General features: G+C 41.4%; 1 protein-coding gene across 15 annotated transcripts in view; it reads left to right on the top strand.

Moving 5' to 3' along the window:
• The window catches only part of NAV3 (neuron navigator 3), a 582637-nt gene that overhangs the window by 355500 nt on the left and 205969 nt on the right, over positions 1-21168 (top strand). For all 15 annotated transcript variants that reach the window (XM_083182606.1, XM_083182597.1, XM_083182601.1 and 12 more), the window contains one exon: positions 17857-17929. In XM_083182606.1, coding sequence (XP_083038732.1) covers positions 17857-17929 — 73 coding nt within the window. The remainder of the gene's footprint in view (positions 1-17856; positions 17930-21168) is intronic.

Consider the following 21168-nt stretch of genomic DNA (forward strand, 5'->3'; position numbering starts at 1 on the left):
GTTGCTCATAGCAACCAATCCGATTCTACTTTTCATTTGTCTATCACCTTCTAAAATATAATAGCTAGAATATGATTGGTGCTATGGGCAGCATCTCTGCTTCTAAAAACCTGCACTTTAGTAACTATATCAACTTTAGCTGTTGGCATCGTAACTTTATTTACTAAATTTACCTAGCTCCAGAAACTGTAGCTTTCTGGAATTTGACCATAATAACGAACAATGGCGACAGATAGTGATTTCACTAAATGTTTTGGATTACTCCACAGTAATAATCACATGTACAGTACATGCTCAGTCTCATGTGCAGTAGCTGTGACCAAACTCAGAAGTGACCTAATAAACGAGCACTTCTTACTGATTACCGTAATGTGCTCTACAGTTTAGTAAATTTACATGAAAGAAGGGTGTTTTTTTTGTGGTGGCAACAGCACATCTTAATTTGGGGCAAACAAGGCGGTTTGATAACAAATGTTCGCTTAAGCAGATGGGGGCCCAAGAAACGGTCGCTGAAGAATGAGGACTCTTATTGCACCTGAGGACTCTTATTTTAAAAAATAAAAATAAATTCTCTGGCTCATTATTATAATGTAAACAGATTGCTGTAACATTGACATTTTGAACTGACCATGAATTAGTACCATGACCTGAAAGGTCTAGATACATTTCTCCTTTTCCTCATCTAAATATTACTATAATGTGCCAGTATTGTGTATATATATATATTATATACAACTAATTCATTATGCTTCTAATATTACTCCTGAAAAATTTATTTATGGTTTATTTACGGTAACATCACGTTCTGTACAAAGTATCCGGTGTGGATTATTAGATAGATGGTGTCTAGATAGACAGCGAAGTAGGTTGCCGTCAACAAGTCAACATGGTCAGAAGAGGAAATGTTGACATTCGGAAAATGTTGACATGAAAAAGGAACACACATTAAAAAATTGATATGAGTTTAAAAAAAAAATGTTCATGTCAATACCTGTCTACCTGTCCCAATTAGTGTAATGTGTAACCTCGCATGGCTCACTTCCCTGGCCGTGCTTGGGGCCTGTTGCCTCACTTCACTTTGCACACTTTATTATTATCAATTGTAATCCACCTGGATGGTAAAGTATGAAAAAGTCCAACATTTTATTTTAAATGGGACCATGTCAACCTATTGCACGTCGTCGTTTTGACCCAAGTCATCCTATTGCATGTTGACCTTTTTTAATGTCGATCTCTTGACCCTGTCAATCTATAGCATTTTAACCTTTTGGTGTTGACCTATTAACTGTCTATCTAGACACTTGTAAACAGGGGTATTCACCCATAATTGTAAGCAGCTCAATAAAGAAAATACATTGAATTGAAGAATGAGCGCTATGTGTAAAAATACTAAAAGAAGAGAGTAGATAGGAATAAAGAAAGTAAGCACCTGTAAAAGAAAAAAATATTAAAAGAATAATGTTTACACATTCCTTTTGGAGCAGTTCAATGTCCGTGGATGTGCTCAACTTTCCCTACCTCTAACAAAGGGGAGACACCGCTGGTGGAAGCTGATGGTAATCACTGATTTTTTCCTCACTCCATTCGCCCGGTGTGCTCTGGCATGTGCGAATGCCCAATGATGACGTTATTCGTCGGCCACAGCTTGGGTTCTGATTTTGGGCAGGGTAAAGGGGTGCAGGCAGTCCATGGAAGCAGCAGATCAATGCGTTTCGTGCGACTGGCGCACTTATTCAAGATAGTTTTTGCTGCTTCTGTTTTTTTATAGAAAAATACTTGCTCTTTTTTTCTGGACACCTGACGTGTCCAGAATAAAAGAGGTGCTGGACCATCAGGTGTCGGATAATCAGTATTGTTCCTGTATATTATGAGACAAAAATATTCACATTATTGTAGGGGTGATCTTAACTAGTGATACAGTAGTTTGCTCTTTTATGCTAATTTTCTGGAGAGAGATAAAGGTCTGCAACATGTCAATCAGGCTGCAACTAATAGGGCTGTTTTCGGCACATACACACTGTGTCTCTGACACATGTACAGACGTCTAAGCAGGACACTATTGTAAAAATGGGACCAGTGTCATCCCCATGTGCAGATTGCAGGTTGGCAGCCATTAAAGAAATAGTCTCATTTCTCATTTTTCCAAGAAAGCAGCCTGAGAATTTGATGAATAAAGAAAAATGCGCTGGTAGTTTGGACAGAAAAATAAATTTCACACTGAGGGTATGTAGCCTGGTGGGAACAGTTTGTGAAATCTGAGAGATTCGGATTCTGTTGAGAGGAGAAAATCTTTTTTGAAAACAATGGAAGTGATGAAGGGTGGTGTGTAATTGGCACACAGTTGTGTGTGCAGCGAGTAATTTATGTGATGCTTCACATATTCAAGAGGCTGGAAGATATAATCATTTGCATATTATATACTGTTTTAATTTCAACTAATTTATATAATTGAGTGTTTATTCCCTAATAAAGGCCATAGCTATCAGAAAAGATGCATCACTTGAAATGATGTACAGGTTGAGTATCCCGTATCCAAAATGCTCGGGACCAGGAGAATTTTGGATAACGGATTATTCCGTATTTCTGAATATTTTAATATTTCAATTATGTATTTTGAAGTATCTTGCATGTATGCTGTATAAACACATAAAATACACACAAATATATTTTATTACCACATAAAATACACACAAATATATTTTATTTGTTCAAAAAACAAGGTTTCAAAACATGAAACAAAATTTGTGTACTATCTCAGATATTGAATTTGAATGCCAAGCAATCATTTTCTTGCACATATATAATGCCAGTTACATATCATGTCACCAGTAGTGCTGTTACAAATGTCCCCAGTGAGTTTTTAGCAAAAAAAATATTTTTTTTTCACTTTCTGGAATGTATGGTTTTCGGAATAATTTGGATAACGGATACTCGGATACGGGATACTCAACCTGTATTTGAAAGTGCAGCCTCACAGAATCTAAAGCTAAGAATTTACTTTGTTGATTCAGTATTGTACAGTATGTCTCCATATCCTTAAGCCAATTGACCAAACTTCCTGGGCACACATGTAATGTTCAAGAAAATTATAAACCCTCTGTATGCAGTTAAATAAATAAGATAAGTTCATTAATGAATTGATAAAATAAATAATTATGTTGCTTGCAAAGTTTAAGTTGGTCATTTGGAAAGAGAGAAAAAAAATGAAATAGTTAATTAATAAACAACAAACAATATATTTTTTTTTATAATGTACCACATGATTGTGATGCTTTTCTTTCATGTGTTCTCTTAACATAATTTGGTAAAACTCCAGACTTTTCATTTGGTACACTTGTAGACATTTCAATAGCATTACAGAGTGAAGTGAAATAGGGGATTGAAAAAGGATTGGTTGTTCCATTTAATCATTTGTGTGACACAAAGGAGGGATATTCAATGCTCTGATGGCGAGCTATGATAGCGAGCAGTGCCGATAGCTCGCAGTCAAATCAACTGTTTCCCCTTCACTTGCCGTTTCCACCTCGCTGGTTCCTTTCAGCGAGGTGGAAACGGAAAGTGTGGCTTCCATGACGGCGGGGCTCGCCACAAAATGCAGCGGACTTGCTGCATTGGTGCCGTTTAAGGGGCTTCTGGCAAAACATTGAATGCAGCAAGGGGGTTGGACAGCGAGGAAAAGGCATCCTCGCCGCCCAACCCCCTCGGACCTCATTGTGTAGTAATATCTCATGTTATCTAGTTATGTATTAGTGATTTGGTTAATAGATCTAGATAGACAGTAAATAGGTCGAATCCAAAAGGTGGACATGCAGAATGTCAACAAGGTCAACATGAGGAAAAGATCAACATGGTCAAAAGGCCGACAAGAAAAAAGTTGGCACATGAAAAGGTCACTGAGTTTTTCACAATTGTTTACAATTTTTGGGAATTTTGTCTTAATGTACCATCCACGTGGACTACAACTGAGAACAGTAAAGTGTGGCTAGCAAATCACTAGCGGAGCAAGGCACCTGGCCTGAAGAATGACAAGTGAAGTGAGCCTTCAAGGGTATGCATTACATTAATTGCGGGTCCATGCTGACATAAATATGCATAAAACTCAAGTGTGAACCTTTTCTTCATGTCGACCTTTTGGCCATGTCGGCCTATATCATGTCATACTTTTGGTGTTAACCTATTGACTGTCTATCTAATAATCCACACCTGCACCCAGGATTTTGTATATGGGTCCAACCGATGTACAAAACACGGGTCCAACCCTGGCTGAGACCCCATTCAGACTGGCAGCCTGATATGGCTTATTGCCAGGTCAATGAAGTCACTACAGGTACCGTATGTTAGGAGACATTTCCAAGCATTGTCCATTCCATTGCTGTAAACTGGACCCATCAACCTTGCTTATGCATTTAGACTGCACCACAAAATGATTTCATAACATATTTATCAATAGGATTTTCACACCATTTTTACATTATTTTAGTATTACTTAAATGTACTAATGGACTACTGGAGTATAATTCTCAAAATTCTCCTCCAAGTCATTTAAAATTGCATTTTTTTTAGCATTCAGACCACATTTAGCATAATAGAAATAGGAAATATGATCTGCCAATATTTAATAAACCCAAGATGGAGCCCTGTGATAATAATTCCAACTTCAGATGGCGTTTTTAGCGCTACCACCCATTTCTCCTGCTTAGCCTTTCCAGTATGTAGGATATACCTCTGTGATCAGCCAGGTATTTTTGACAGGCTGATCACAGTGTTAAAAAAGGTAGCCTGGTACTGCCTGCAATGTTCCCATATAAATCTTTCAGTTGGTACTTGGCAGGCAAGTTAATGTTGATTGCAGGCCATGGACCTGATTCTGGATTCTCGGCAAGCCTGAATGCGACCAGCACATCCTGTGATATGCAGCATTCTGCGTTGTGATTATGGATTGTGCAGATAATTGTCATTTGTAACTTCTGCACCAGGCATGGAGTAGGTGTAATGCTGTTACTAGCGATCATTGTTGCTCTTGTGGCTGGAGGACTGGAGGGGGGGGGGGGGTGTGTGTGTGTGTGATTGCATACCTGTCTATAATTAAGAATTCAGGGAAGATGGTTACTCACAATTGCTAAGGTGTCTTGTATTTTACCACATTATTTTTTCACACCATCAGCCTGGTGTCCACTACCCAGGTATGGCGGAGACAGCCCAGGCGTGGGGGTCCACAGTCCGGGAATTACAAGCAGGGGTGTCAAGTTTTGCCCAGGGGAATTATAAATTGTTTCCCCAGGTTGTGGCATGGCACCGCTGGCTGTTGGAGCCCGGTGCTGTTCATAAAAATATGGTGGACCTCCCCGTATTGTCCAAGAGCCCAGTGCTGGATTCTTGAAACCAGGACAGGCTGAAAGAGACAGGGCTGATAATGCTCGTGGGGGAACCCCACATATATTATTTATTTAATTTTCTATATTCTTACCCAGAGAAGCCTGCACGGATCTGAGCAAAAAAATGCCTGTAATTGTAATATCAGTGCTAAATAAATATTATGTTGTTCCAGTGAAAGCCAGTCACACCAACCCAAGGGGAGCTGCGCCCAAAATTCATCTCTTAAACTGAAAAAGTGTGCAAATTTGTAGGTCTTACCTTCCTTGTGCCTTTAGTTTCAATATGTCTGCGAAAACTAGCAACCAAAATGGTTAAAACCATTCAGAACAGGTGGCAGGGTGCTACTAAAAGTTGAAGGAGTCCCGACCTTCATGTGTACTATGTACACAATATTTAGTACATGGGGAAAGGAATATTGGTATGCGCACCCTAATTACACACATCAAGAGGTGCTATCATGTATGGGCTTGTAGTTCTACAAAGAAAGAAAAATACTCTGCTGATCCACAAGCCACAATAATTATATCTGCTATCTAATATTGAGCAATATGAATGCTCTTAGTAATGTATATTAATATCACTCAAGGCAGTGGTTCACAAACTTTTTGGAATTACGGCACCCTAGAGAATCAGAATTTTTTTATGGCACCCTTAGTCCAAAAGTTTCTTATGGACACATTTTGAAAACATATTAAATAATTTGTGTTTATATGTCATTCCTAGGTTCAATTTTGTAGTAAGGAACAGGAATTGCTTCTGCTTGTCCACATAAATTATGATTGGAAGCCACAAGCACTGGTTTTGCCTATTACTTAAATAAATTTGAGTTCTGGACCACCAACCCAGGGCACCCCCGCAAGTGTCCTGAGGCACCCCAGGGTGCCTAGGCACACAGTTTGGGAACCACTGACAAGGTATCCATATCAACAGGTTTATTGAAACCCATATTAATTTGTTGTACATCCAGTGGTGTAGGGTGCAGCCAGGGCACCCAGAGCAAGCTCATACCACGGCACCCCCCCAGCCCTCAGTGGCAGCACCCCCCTCCCCAGCCATTAGTGGCAGCACCCCACCTCCCCAGCCCTCAGTAGCAGTACCCCCATCCCCAGCCCTCAATGGCAGTGCAGTACCCCCCTCCCCAGCCTTCTGTAGTAGTACCCCCATCCCCAGCCCTCAGTGGCAGTGCAGTACAGTCACAGTGCTACCCCTCCCCAGCAGCACCCACTCCCCAGCCCTCAGTGGCAGAACTCCCCCTCCCCAGCCCTCAATAGCAGTTGCCCCATCCCCAGCCCTCAATAGCAGTAACCCCATCACCAGCCCTCAGAAGCAGACCTCCTCCTCCCCAGAACTCAGCAGCAGCTCTGTCCCCTCCCCAGCCCTCCGTTGTACCTCACCTTACCGTCTATGTCTTCCTCACATAGAATGTGGTGATGGTAGTAGCTGCTTCTGGTCTGGCTGGGAGTTCAGCGGTGCTGCTTCCCTCTCTTCCTCCCGCCGAGGTATTGCAGCAGCGCTGGCTTCTCCTCACACCCTCCTGCCAGGGCAATGCAGGGGCGCTGGCTTCTCCCTCCCGGCAGGGCAATGCAGGGGTGCCGGCTTCTCCCTCCTGCCAAGGCAACACAGCGGCGCTGCCTTACCCCCGTCTCCCTCCTGCTTGGGCAATGCAGCAGTGCAGGCTTTACCCCTCACCCTCCCCCCAGGGATGGGGGAGCTGCACAGAACACAGCAGAGGGGCTCCCTACAAACCTTTGGCGCCCGCAGCAAGAGCTCCGCCGGTGCCACCCTAGGTACGCCTCTGTGTACATCAAGGCCGTTAGATTTTATTTTTTAAATTTAAATATTGACTATGTAGATGTTTATGTTATAGGTTCCTCTTTTATGGGACCAGCAAAATTTCAGGAAGATTATGGCTAAATTTAAAGCATCAATCAGTTATACAGCTGATCCTGTCTTATAAATAATTGGTGCTTTGAATTAAGTGGCAACCTCACTGAAATCCCACGAGTTACATGTAATCAGAACTTTTTTTTAAAAGCAGATGAAGTGGGAAATGAAAAAAATATATATATAATGAAAAATACACTATAACCATACAATTCAGATCATGTATTCTATATGACAATAAAATGGCAATACATCATGAACTAAAGTACATATAATAATGTATATATTATATAAAACACACACACACACACACACACGTGTACATACAGTACATACTCATACTCACACATTTTTATTGGAAAGGCTGTTCTATAGATAGAACACATCAATCTGCACCTGTTTAGTAGGAAATAGACCACATTTTTGCAATGAAATTCTTAATACAACCGCCTGTGGCGTTACAGTAGGTCCTAGCATTGTTCAGACATATTAAAAAGCATGTCATGCTACAAATACTGTGAATAGTTGGAATGTTCAGATCACAGATATGCCCAGCACAACAGTTGGAAGTTACTGTATTTGCTAATAAATAAAGTAGGGCAAAACACAGTAAGACTTTGACTGCCATTGTTTTCCAATTAATAATAAAAAAAATGTTTAATCAACTCTGCTAAAATATTCTTTGAAAGAGACAGTAGACACATGAGACACACTTTCCTGCTAAGGCACTTTCTTTAGGAAGCTTAAAATAGTCTTTATTTTCTGATACAATTTTCTCTGTAGTAATATGGAGCTACTGCCTTGCAAGCTGCTAATAACATAAATAATAAATGTGCTACAGTACCTGTTTATCAAAACCGTCTTGTATGTATGTACGTCATACTTGCCTACTTTTGAAAACTAGTTTCAGGTAGATTATAATTGGTTGTAGAATTTTGTCAAAGCGTCCCATCGAAGGGGCATGTCATGCTCAATCCAAAGGGCGTGTCTAGTTCCATATATGGAGAGTTTGTGAAAAGAGATTGTGAACATGGCACCTAGAAGCGTGGGTGTATACTGCTACATCTGAGAGGAATCTTTTAAAATTACTTATATCCAAATGTAGATGAGCCCCAAAGCAGTTAGTAAGAGCTACTATACTTGCAAAAGTGCTGGGAAATCTTGCTGATGATTCAGAGTAAATGTATCCATCTCTCATTCCTTTTTCCCCCAAAAAATGTAACAGTGTAATGTGGGCTAGGTGAAATGAGGGAGATTGCTAGACTAATGAGGGAGAGAGGGAGATTGCTGTTATTTCAGGGAGTCTCCTGCAGTAGGCAAGTATGATGTACGTATGTGTATATATATATATATATATATATATATATATATTCGGGCTGCCTTGTGGGGAGGGGGCAGCCAGGTCAGTGAAACAAGTTGCGTGGCCTCACAACAGATGGGCGGTGGATGTGTGATTGTGTCATTGTGGTGCTGCTTCCACTATTCAATGCCAGATTACAAGCATTATAAAGAGGGGGTGGTTCTATGATGACAGGAATCAGGTCATCACCCACCCCAGGCAATCTAATACCAAAGAAGGACACACACTAAATGAATAAGCCTCTACTCATTAAAGAAAAAAATAAACTCATCCAGACCCATTTTTACACATTTTTTCCTTACAAAAATTCTATGGGGTAGATCTTCTTTGGCCTATGTAGGTAGTGCAGTTGCTGTTTGTTTTTTTGGGAGGGGGGGGCAAGTACCATTGTTTGCCTACTTGGACCAAAAAAGGATCAATACCATAGGAATTTGTAAGAAATAAATGGGTAAAAGAGGGGTCTGGTGTGATCTTTGGGACCCGTGCAGAGCTTTCTGTAGGCTCACCTGCCTGAGGCATATCATTTATTTGAGCGGGTTTCTTTGGCATGGGTTCAAACACAGTAAATCTGGGGTTTCTATAATCATATTAGTAAAAACATTTATAGTACTTCAATTATATATTCTATTCTAAAGCCTGGAATTCAAACAGGGTTGTATGGGTTTGGGCTTCCGTAGGCAACAGGTTCTAAATGCATAAGTAAAGTAAATTGCTGAAAGTGCAAAATTGGCCTTTAGTAAAGATTCCACAGAATTGTACCCCCCCCCCCCCCCACACCATTTCTTGAGACTGAAATATCTCAGGAGCAGGGCCGGAGTTAGGGGTCAAGCTGCCCCTAGGCACAATATTTTTGGCCGCCCCCATATGGAGTACAGCCTGACAGATGCACAGGGGGATCAGACAGACAGATGGGGACAGAACACCATAGTTAGAAAGATGGGGGACATATATGAACAAACGGGGCCATAGATAGATGGGACAAAGCACTTTAGATAGAAGCATAGATGGGTGGTGGGCATAGATGGATGGAGGAACATAGACAAATGGGGGGAGAGCACCATAAACAGATAGACAGGTGGTAGTTATAGAAGAATGGGCGGGGGTATAGACAGATGTGGGTAGAGTATAGTAGATAAAAATTTGGATGGGTGGCAGGCATAGATGGACGGACAGGGGGCATAGACAGATGGGGCAGAGCACCATAGACAGAAAGACAGATGAGTGGTGGGCATAGACAGATGAGTGGGGTCATAGACAGATGGGTGCAGAGCACCGTATATATAGACAGATAGATGGTTGGGGGCATAGACAGATAGGGTAAAACACCATAGATAGAAAGATTCAAGGTTGGCAGGAATAGACAGATGGGCGAGAAGCCTAAACAAATGGGGAAAGAGTACTGCATATAGAAAGATGTATGGGTGGTGCGGGCATAGACAAATAGACAGGGGGCATAGACAGATTGGGCAAAGCACCATAGATAGAAAGATAGTTAGGTGAGGGGGACACAGACGGATGGATGGGGGGCATAGACAGATGGGTGCAGAGTACCATAGATAAAAAGACAGATGTTTTGTGGGCCCAGATGGACAGACAGGGGGGCATAGATGGATGGCAGATCACCATACTAGGGGACAGACTGACAGACAATTGGACAGGGGGGGCAGCATAGATGGACAGAAGGGTGGGGGGCAAAGATAGACAGGGAGTACAGTCGGACAAACATTGTGTGGCTCCGGGCATCGGCGGCTGATGCAGCGGCTCCTCATCTTTTCCTCTGACCTCCCCCCTGCTATAGTGCGTCTCCGGCATCAGCGCTCAGTGGCAGTTGCAGAGGCTTCTACTTTCTCTTTTGTGCACCAGCAACTTCCGGACAGCTGCACCGCCCCCCTTCCTCCCAGAAAAACAGGGCCGGAGTTAGGGGGAGTTAGGGGTCAAGCTGCCCCTAGGCACAATATTTTTGGCCGCCCCCATATGGAGTACAGCCTGACAGATGCACAGGGGGATCAGACAGACAGATGGGGACAGAACACCATAGTTAGAAAGATGGGGGACATATATGAACAAACGGGGCCATAGATAGATGGGACAAAGCACTTTAGATAGAAGCATAGATGGGTGGTGGGCATAGATGGATGGAGGAACATAGACAAATGGGGGGAGAGCACCATAAACAGATAGACAGGTGGTAGGTATAGAAGAATGGGCGGGGGTATAGACAGATGTGGGTATAGTAGATAAAAATTTGGATGGGTGGCAGGCATAGATGGACGGACAGGGGGCATAGACAGATGGGGCAGAGCACCATAGACAGAAAGACAGATGAGTGGTGGGCATAGACAGATGAGTGGGGTCATAGACAGATGGGTGCAGAGCACCGTATATATAGACAGATAGATGGTTGGGGGCATAGACAGATAGGGTAAAACACCATAGATAGAAAGATTCAAGGTTGGCAGGAATAGACAGATGGGCGAGAAGCCTAAACAAATGGGGAAAGAGTACTGCATATAGAAAGATGTATGGGTGGTGCGGGCATAGACAAATAGACAGGGGGCATAGACAGATTGGGCAAAGCACCATAGATAGAAAGATAGTTAGGTGAGGGGGACACAGACGGATGGATGGGGGGCATAGACAGATGGGTGCAGAGTACCATAGATAAAAAGACAGATGTTTTGTGGGCCCAGATGGACAGACAGGGGGGCATAGATGGATGGCAGATCACCATACTAGGGGACAGACTGACAGACAATTGGACAGGGGGGGCAGCATAGATGGACAGAAGGGTGGGGGGCAAAGATAGACAGGGAGTACAGTCGGACAAACATTGTGTGGCTCCGGGCATCGGCGGCTGATGCAGCGGCTCCTCATCTTTTCCTCTGACCTCCCCCCTGCTATAGTGCGTCTCCGGCATCAGCGCTCAGTGGCAGTTGCAGAGGCTTCTACTTTCTCTTTTGTGCACCAGCAACTTCCGGACAGCTGCACCGCCCCCCTTCCTCCCAGAAAAACGGCAGTGGCTCCATACTGGTAATAAAAACTCGGGCCCCAAACCCATACGAGTTACGCCACTATCAGTTACTGTACTACACTCACAGGCAGCCTGGCTGCCTGCCGCCCATAATATGTGCCAACCCTAGGCCTGTGCCTCACGGGCCTAGTGGCAAGTCTGGCCCTGCTCAGGAGCAGATATAAAACTCAATGATAAGAAGCATTGTTATTCTCTATGAATTTATTATATATTTAATGTATGGGAGGCATAGTGCTTTTCAATCCACAACAAAAGATTTTTAAATGATTTGTAAGCTCTTACTGAAAGACATGTTATGATTTAGTGAGCAATCACATTGTTTTAATACAGTAACACATTTCCATGGGTTAGATAGAAATGAAAACACTTTTATACATAATGCAAACTAATAATTGTGCAGATGTCAGATGTGTCTGTATTGCATGTGCATTCATTACTAAATTGTAAATTGTGTTTCTTCTGCGGTACACTCTAGTGGGATATCATTTTCGTTTATACTTACCCATTTCCCTATATATTTGTTTCTTATTCTTTCATTAGTACCACAATTTCCTTCTAAACATGGAAAACATATTTAGGTTTAATTGCAGACTATGGAAACTGATCTAATGTTGACTATTACATTTATGTTTGTAGCACTTAACTGAAATAACATTTATTTTGCAATATAAAAAACCTGTACTTTCACAGATGTGTATTTATTGTGTTCTGCAGAAGTAATTCCATCCACAGGGTTTTATCCCACCCAGAGTCTTCTGGATGTCTGAATTATTTACTATACGCAAAGTGCCTTGTATGTCAGTTTTATGTTCATATACAGTAAGCACTATTACTTGTGTATTAATTGTGTATTTTGTGTTTCATTAACTTAACCCTTTGAATGCCAACATCTCTGTGAGAGATGCCCAAAATATCCACAAAAAAATGCCAGCATCCCTATATATAAATTGAAATAAAAAATGTTGTGTAAAAAAGATTCTATTTCCTATATAAGGTAAACAATACAGGTCATTATGATGAACACAAATATTTGCTTCCCAATTTTCAGACCAATTTTGACAAATTCAATTGGCACTCAAAAGGTTTATTTCAGTTGTGCCAGTAGGAAGTCAGACAATTGGCTACTGTTAGTAGTGGTGACTTTGGCTTTTTTATTCTTCACAGTATACTGGGGGGGTTAGGGTTATGCTTTGGAGTGGGCAAGGGTATTGTAAGTATACCTGCCAAACCCCTGTTAGAATTCTCTCTTTTGGGATGCCGACATCGGTATTTTGACCGCCAGGCTCCCCACTGCTGGTTATCCATATGTATCCCTTATTAACACTCATTGCTTGACAATAGGCTATGATTTGTTAAATATTTTTTTTCCCAATTGTTGAGACAATTGCATGTAACTACTTTAGTTCACTTTAGCAAAAAAAAAAAAAAAAAAAAAACAACCACAAACACACTTGTGGGTGTAATTCAATGAGTTAATATAAAAAAAGGAAAATGAGTGTCCCATTTATATGATGTGTTGGCGTCCTCTATGCAGGGCTGCATTGCCCAGAAAGCAATACGAAGCGCCACATGGTTCTGTTGATAAAAATGATCAAGGTCTTACTGGGAGTGCTGTGGGTGTGGCCAGTGCACCCCATTAACTGATTTACATTTCTAGTAACAGAGAAATGTAATTATTGTTTGGGGGGACATTGCAATATTAGTAATTATTATCAATTATTTATATAGCACACACATATTGCACAGAGCTTTACAAAGAATATTTGAACATCAGTCCCTGCCCCAATGGAGCTTACAATCTAGGCCTAATTTTTGTTGGGAGCCAATTAGCCTACCAGTATATTTTTGGATTGTGGGAGGAAACCGGAGTACCTGGAGGAAACGCACGCAAGCAAGGGATGAATATACAAACTCCGCACATTTAGGGCCATGGTGGAAATCGAACCCATGCTAACCATTACTGCCCTTATACAATATGCTTTATGGTAACCAAGTGAGTTAACTGGTCATCATCATTGTTCCATAATGATGAGATTTTTTGGAGGGGGAGCTTTTGTCCCACCTGCCCCATTGTTGTTCTGGCCTTTGCTGCCTGTGACAACACAAAATATGGATGTGTCTGGCAGTGAAGAGGCAGATTAACTGGTGAGTTCATAGTTCATTAGACCGAAGAGTTAGGCTTAAATGTTTGTCCAATCATCCCCTCAGATCAATCACTAAGAGGAGGGACGGTTGCAGCATGACAGATAGGGGGATCCCTGGAGAAGCACAGGCATAGCAAGGGAATTTTATACCAGACATATGTCTGCTAGGGTCCAGCATGATACATACATTATGGCACATGTACTGAGGACTACTTTAATTATATCCCATATGTATTCTGTAGGCAGTGTTTACTCTGTATGAGTATAACATGCCTTCATCCAAGGTCTACATTTTAAAATTATATAATAGTATCTTTATTAATGTGATTCTTAGAAGTATGAATGTGGTTTGATTTATCGTTCACACTCTTGTTATTAAATGACTGGGATTGAAACTGAAGTGAACACCTCCTGATGGGGAAATCTCAAAGCAATCTCTGTTACATAGAAACGGTTTACTGAATGTCAGCAAAAGTGTAATGTTACTTTGATGCTAGATGTTATTTGCCCTTATTTTATTTCAATATGACTGTGGAAATCATACTGAGCATTCATCTTTGGCTACAGGAAATGAGCTTGGCTCAAAGAAGCAGCAACGATTTGTATACCTCGTGAAGGATGTCTAACGCCTGCTAACACCAGCTAAAGACCCCCTCCTCAAAGGGGATTTTGCAAAATAAAGACCCACTGTTGATTAAACAGTCTCTTCTGGAACTTCTCCAATGCGTGCAGCTGCTTTTCCCTGTTTCCCTGATGTTCTATAATTTCTGAACATAAATGTGTAAATCCCATGTGCTGCTCAGCTAATAAGCAGACAGCCTACAAATCTAATATACCCAGTGGTATAATAGAGTTGTCTGCTTCTAACATTCACCAAATGTTGGATACACAAATGCATTTTTGTATGTGAAGATGTGCTGTTATCACCCATGCAGGTTGTCTCCCATATCAGGTCATTCTAAATCTGAAATATTCTAAAAATTATGTTTTCGGTGCCAACTTGACATGTGACACTGACGTCATGCCACAAATCAGATGACACTCCAAAGAATCAACCTCTGTAACAGGGCTGGCCCTGCTCTATTATGCATGGTTTGTAGCCAATGACACTCCTATTAGGTAATATCCACATTTGAGTCACCAGTGGAGTACGTTTGTTCCAGTTGTCCGGAGGCAAGATAGAAATGCCCCCCCCCCCCCCCCCCCCCCCCCCCCTCTTATTAGAGAGCACTTTAAACAGAGCTGCTGTAGCAGACAGAGACAGAGGTAGGAATGCCGTGCCCTAGATGACAATCTATAGGGAAATAGGCACTGGTACACAAGGATAGGCGCTATCTATTGCACAATGGTCCAGCCAGTTTGCAGAGGTTCTTGATTGGCTCTATGATGTGGTCACCCAGTAATGTTGGTCAGGGGTCAGGAGGATGTGAAAGTGAAAAAAGAGATACAGTAGCATACTGTATGTGTGATCCCTACAGAGGGGATGTAATTCAATAGGAAAGTTTATGAACGGTCATTGGGTCACCAGCTTGTTGGTCGACAGTCAGTGGTCAACACCATTAGGTTGACATGCATTTAGTTCAACATGCAGGAAGGTGGACATGACTTTAGGTCAGCATGGGGTAGGTCGACAGGGTCATTAGGTTGACACAAGCATTAGGTCGACATAGGGGTAGGTCGGCAGTCAAAAGATCGACATGGGGTTTTTCACAATTTTTTCTGAGCCAACATGTGGCGACATTTTTTTCATGCCCTACCATCCACTAGAGCATGGTGGGAGAATAAAATAGTGTGCCGAGCGTAGCTAGGCAACGTGCCCGAAGCATGGCGAGCGCAGCGCTACGTTTCAGTGTCCATGTCGACTGTGTCGACATTTGGGTAAAAAAAATGTGAAAACCTTATGTGGACCTTTTGACTGTCGACCTGCCCCCTTGTCGACCTAATGCTAATGACCCTGTTGACCTAAAGTCACGTTGACCTTCCTGCATGTCGACCTAAATGCATGTCGACCTAATGACTGTCGACCAACATGCTGGTGACCTAATGATCCATACCCATGTGAGCAGTTCTGTAATAGATGTTTCTTTAAGTTTTAGAGCTTAGACCAGCGTCTTATTATGCCTTGGAGGGCATTCCACAGGGTGGGTGCAGAAAGTCCTGCAGTCGTAAATGGCCGTCAGTAATGCATGTGGATGAGAGATGCACACCTTTGCAGTGTGTAGAGGTCAGGTTGGAAGATATTTTGAGTTAAGCAAAGAGATCTACGTTGGTATAGCTCCATTAATTGGGGTGTCGTATAGCAGTCAGCAATGTCTAGGTTGACCCCACAAGGCCGGCAGTGGTAAAATGTCGACTTGAAAAAGGTCAGCACATGAAAAGGTTGACGTGTTTTTTTTACATTTTTTTTAAGTCATCACCTGAGCACATAGACCTTCAATTAGTGTACCGCATCCCCTCTAATGCTTTGGGCCAGGTTTACCATTCCCAATTCCACGTGGATGGTAAAGTATGAAAAAATAAATAAAAAATAAAATAAAATCAAGAAAAACTTATGTCATGCTTTTCGTTGCCATATAGACCTATTGCTTGTGTCAACATTTTGACCATGTCGGCAATATGTTGTCAAACATGATACTGTCTTTGAGATATTCTATATGTAACTTACAGTATTTTAGATTGAATATGGTAGAATATAATTAACCAATGGAGAAACTCCCCTAGCGCAACAACCTACTTCAGATGGTTAATACGTAAATTGCATTAAGCCAATTTACCAATATGAGCATACATATTATACATAGAAAGATGTAGTCTCCTGTAAAGTTACAAACTGTAGAGCACAGCTATGATACACCAGCGAGGTGTCCTGAGCGTGTGTCCAGACAAATACATATTTACCTGTACTAGAAATAATCTATAAAACAAAAGTCATTACAAGTGTTGGTTAAACGTACCTATATATTTTATTGAATGTACGAATATACGTGCAAACTCAAGACAACACAAAATGTTATGGCATGAATGTTGACTGCGATATTATATGCCTTTGTCTTAATTCTTTATGTTATTTTTCTTTGTGTCATGTTTGTTAACAAAAAATAACGAAAATTGATTAAAAAATGATCAAATTAAAAAAACAAAAACCAATGGAGGAACTGATTGAGCAGATTAGCAAACAATGAACGTTTAACAAGCAAGATTAGTCTCAAAGCTAAATTCAAAATGGAGACAATAATCAATGTGTGTAATAAAGGGGCCTATTTATCTAATACATAAACTACTGTGTATACATGTTTAGGACAGAGTAAGTTTTATGTAAAAACACAAGAAAACAAATATTGGCGCTAGATCCAGCAAGCAGGTAATCCGTCTAGAGTAAGTTCATTAGATAAAGCTATTAAGCAGGAGATCTTGGAATTATCTATTATTATTAACAGGGCTCGCAGCGGCCATCCGCATTGATTTGTATGGGTATGGATAATTAATTAAGAATCAAAAAAGCTTAGCTTTCAGAACCTTTCAGTAGCTATGGCCATCTTCAGTACCCCAATGTTCCTTATGGGGGAGTTGAACTCCTTATTGTAGTCATGCTATTATTTAAATATTACACCACAGATGTTACATTTTATTTTTAAAAAGATGGCATATTCCTGTACCAGCATTAACATTCACATCATTTGCATTGGCACACTTCTTATACTGAGCTATTCACTGGGCCCATTCATTGAGGGAATCCTGTTCTGTTCTAGACACACACAGTGTTAAGTCGTCTTTGGATGCTTTCTTGTGCTGAGCGAAACCTGGTTTTACATTAAGTAGGTGGATTGCTGATCTGCAGGCATGCCATTCTGGATTTGGCCTTTATGAATTGTTTCATAAGCTTTAGAGCGGACAATAAAAGCTTTATTTGGTTTTTGGTAATTAGCAGCAGTCGTGCCTGCTAAATGCTGATGATGCCTGCAGTGAATGAGAAATATTCATTCCCTTTCTCCCAGAAAATTTGGGCTGGCACATTGTGTAAGGCAACACTAAGTGACATGTCATTTTCCTTCATGTTGCAGACTGAGAATGTTGATATCTGTCTGAACTTTCTGGCAGCCCGAGGAGTTAATGTGCAAGGCCTCTCGGCAGAAGGTAAGACAATCCTCTACACACCAGCATGATCTCCTGGCTCAATTCTTTCACATTGATAATCTAAAAAGCAGATAATCTACATTTCGAAGCATTAATATTCATCATTTCAAGCAGTAAAATTTCATGTTCCTTGAAATTGACACTAGATTTAACATCTAGATTTTATTTCATATCCCAGGATCTAGACATGCTAAACTATTAAAGTAAGCCAGGCCTTGGTTGACCTTGAGATTTCATTGTTAACAACTGTTATTTTTCTGGTTCAACATATCAAAAATGAAAGCTTATATGTGATTGGATGCTATGGGTATTGCAATATTTTTGTACCATTTAGAAAATATTTAGTATTGGTACAACTTAGATTATGTTAATTGCAGATATAGGGCCAGATGCACTAAGCTTCTAAAGTGATCAAATGGAGAGTGATAAACAACCAGCCAATCAGCTACCTGTTATGTCACAGATGGTGTTTGAAAGATGTCAGGCAGGAGCTGATTGGCTGGTTGTTTATATCTCTATTTTTTTACTTTTAAAGCTTAGTGCATCTGGCCGGAATTCTCATTAGTTTGTCCCAGTTACATTAGCTGTGCGTAAGAGCAATAACGATGTACTGTATATGTTCAGTTTGATCACATGACAGGGCTGGATCTAAATGTATGTGGATACAAAGTTAAAGAAAAACAACAACTGTTGAGCTTTCTTCAATATGGTTATATTAAGTGGCCTATGTGCATGCAGGCCTGGTCACAGGGGCAAAGAGGACACCTGTACAGGGCTCCTGGGGTTAGGAGGGCCCTGAACAGAAAATGTGGGCGGACAGCTATTAGCAGTTTCAATGTTATAGGTTACCATATGTGCAAGGTGATAATGCCCCAGCCATTCAGCTCTTAACTGTCAATTTACATATTGTAGCTGATTGGCTGTGCATCATTGGCTGGTGCCTTACACATAACGTTCTTTATGGGGATAGTTACCACTTCTCCAAGCTTCATACATTTACCCCTGTGTCCCTAAAATGCTATGGTATCGCCCCGGTGTGAGCTTCCCACATGTGCCCTGTGGCAGCTGCACACTTCTGCCAGGCTTATTGAATGAGCCTTTAATGCTGTACAACTTTTTTTTTTTTTTTTTTATTATTATAGTATTGTAATATACATAACTAGTGTGCATAATAGGTCGAATGCTATTGGTCAACAGACAAAGGTTGCAAGTGAAATAAGTTGACATGCATTACTCTCGACTTGATCAAAAGGTTGCCATGAGTTTTTTTATGTTTTTGATGTATATATCTACACGGACATCATATCAGTGTAACGCGTATGCTTTGGGCACACTATTATATTCCCACTCCATGTCCACTGGAATGGTAAAGTATGAACATGTGAAAAACTGATGTCGACCTTTTGCTTGTGTTAAACTTTTGACCATGTCCACCTAATGCATGTCAACCGCTTTCATGTGTCGACTTATTGACTGTCGACAAGTAGTGGTTGACCTTTTGACTGTCAACTTAGACACTGGCGACCTAATGATAAATATTCCCCTAATGAAATATACACACTCGCACTTCGGTACAATAGTGCTTTGTCTGCAATGAGATCTGCCCCCCCCCCCACCCCCGTGTTTGTTTTACCAGACATAAACAACAGGTATTGCTTTGGTCTTATTTGTTTACCCATAAGTACTCAAGAACCTTGCCGGCTTACACATGTAACAGGAGCGATGTTGAACGTTTTGCACAAAAAGACTGAATAATCCTTCCTATAAAGCTAAACACTTCTGTAATTCATCAGTAAATTATGCTGGGTTTGGACTTGAAAGCATGTTTGTGCTATAGACCTCAGCCCCTGGTAACTATCTCTACCTTATGCTGGGTACACATTGAGCGATTCCTGGCACTACCGATATTGTTAACTACAGTATATTGGTGGTGGCGTGGGTGAATGATATAGCACATATACAGTGACGTCACCAAAAAGACAATGCATCTGTATATAATATTCCACAGTTAATAAAATAAAACAAAATAAAAGTCAGTAACTGTGCACCTGGGCAAAACCATGTGCCGTGCAGGTGGGACAAATGTAACATGTGCAAAGAGAGTTAGATTTGGATGGGGTATGTTCAAACTGAAACACTGTATAAATTGCAGTGTAAAGATAAAGCGCTCTAACATTTGTGGGCTACATTTAATAGCAGCCAGTAGTTACCCTGCACCGATAAAATATGAAGGTATCTGCTCCCCCTTGCAGTGCAACATGGGGCCTAATTCAGCACTACGAGAACACATCCCCTCGCATGCCACCAGTAGCAGGAGAAATAATTTGATGGTCTCCAACCATCAAACGATTTATCCTGCCTTCACAAATAAGACTCAGTCTGAACTGACTTTTTTTTCTGAGGGCTAGGACCAAGACGGGGCGGGCGGATGATGTCCTGTGACTTCAGCTGCATGCCCCCGGCAGGCATTGGCCCGCATACCCTGTGTCCGCCCCGGCCCTCCCTCCCCACAGTGAATGGCCCGGCTAATGTGTAACTCACTAAAGCCATTTGCAGTTGGGGTGTGCACATACGCAGAAATGCGCATTTGCAAACCTGACTATCGGGTTTGGGGCCAAATTGGGATTGAGCAAACCTGAATCAGCCCCATAGTTTTTTCTAGACATAAAGTTACAGATCCTGCAATGTATATGTATATGCACATGCACATCCTTCATTAGACAAAACAATGTCTATGGTCTACGGCTGCATATACAGTATACGGGTGTTTCCATTCTTGGAGACACTACATGTGGAGACTAATTGCAGTTCCAAATATTCACATGCACAATGAAGCTGATTGCATCTGTACTTTTTATATAAGAACAGATAGGCATAGGTATGCAGAGATTAAAGAAGCCGTGACCTATTTATAATGGTTGTGTGTGCGGTGCACGTGGCCCCTGGGTCTGCACCCATTGTAATGTTTTAGTACTTTTGACATTCTGCCTGTGTAAGTGGAATAGCCTTTACACCTTCATTTTTCATTCCTGGATCACATGTTTGAAAGGAGTATAAATTATGTTTGAGGTTTTCTCTCTGTGGAAGCAGAAGGCATAATTACTGACCCAGCAAAACAGATTAACTCATCGGTGCTTGGTTAAAGAGATCTACAAAACAAGGGGTCGGCTGTACTGGGTTACAAGCCCGATGGCCGTGTGGGATGCAGGCCAAACTCTGAGATTTTGTAAAGGGGCATT

Source organism: Crinia signifera, chromosome 4 (assembly GCF_055691185.1).
Source record: "Crinia signifera chromosome 4, ASM5569118v1, whole genome shotgun sequence".
Classification (NCBI taxonomy): Eukaryota; Metazoa; Chordata; class Amphibia; order Anura; family Myobatrachidae; genus Crinia; species Crinia signifera.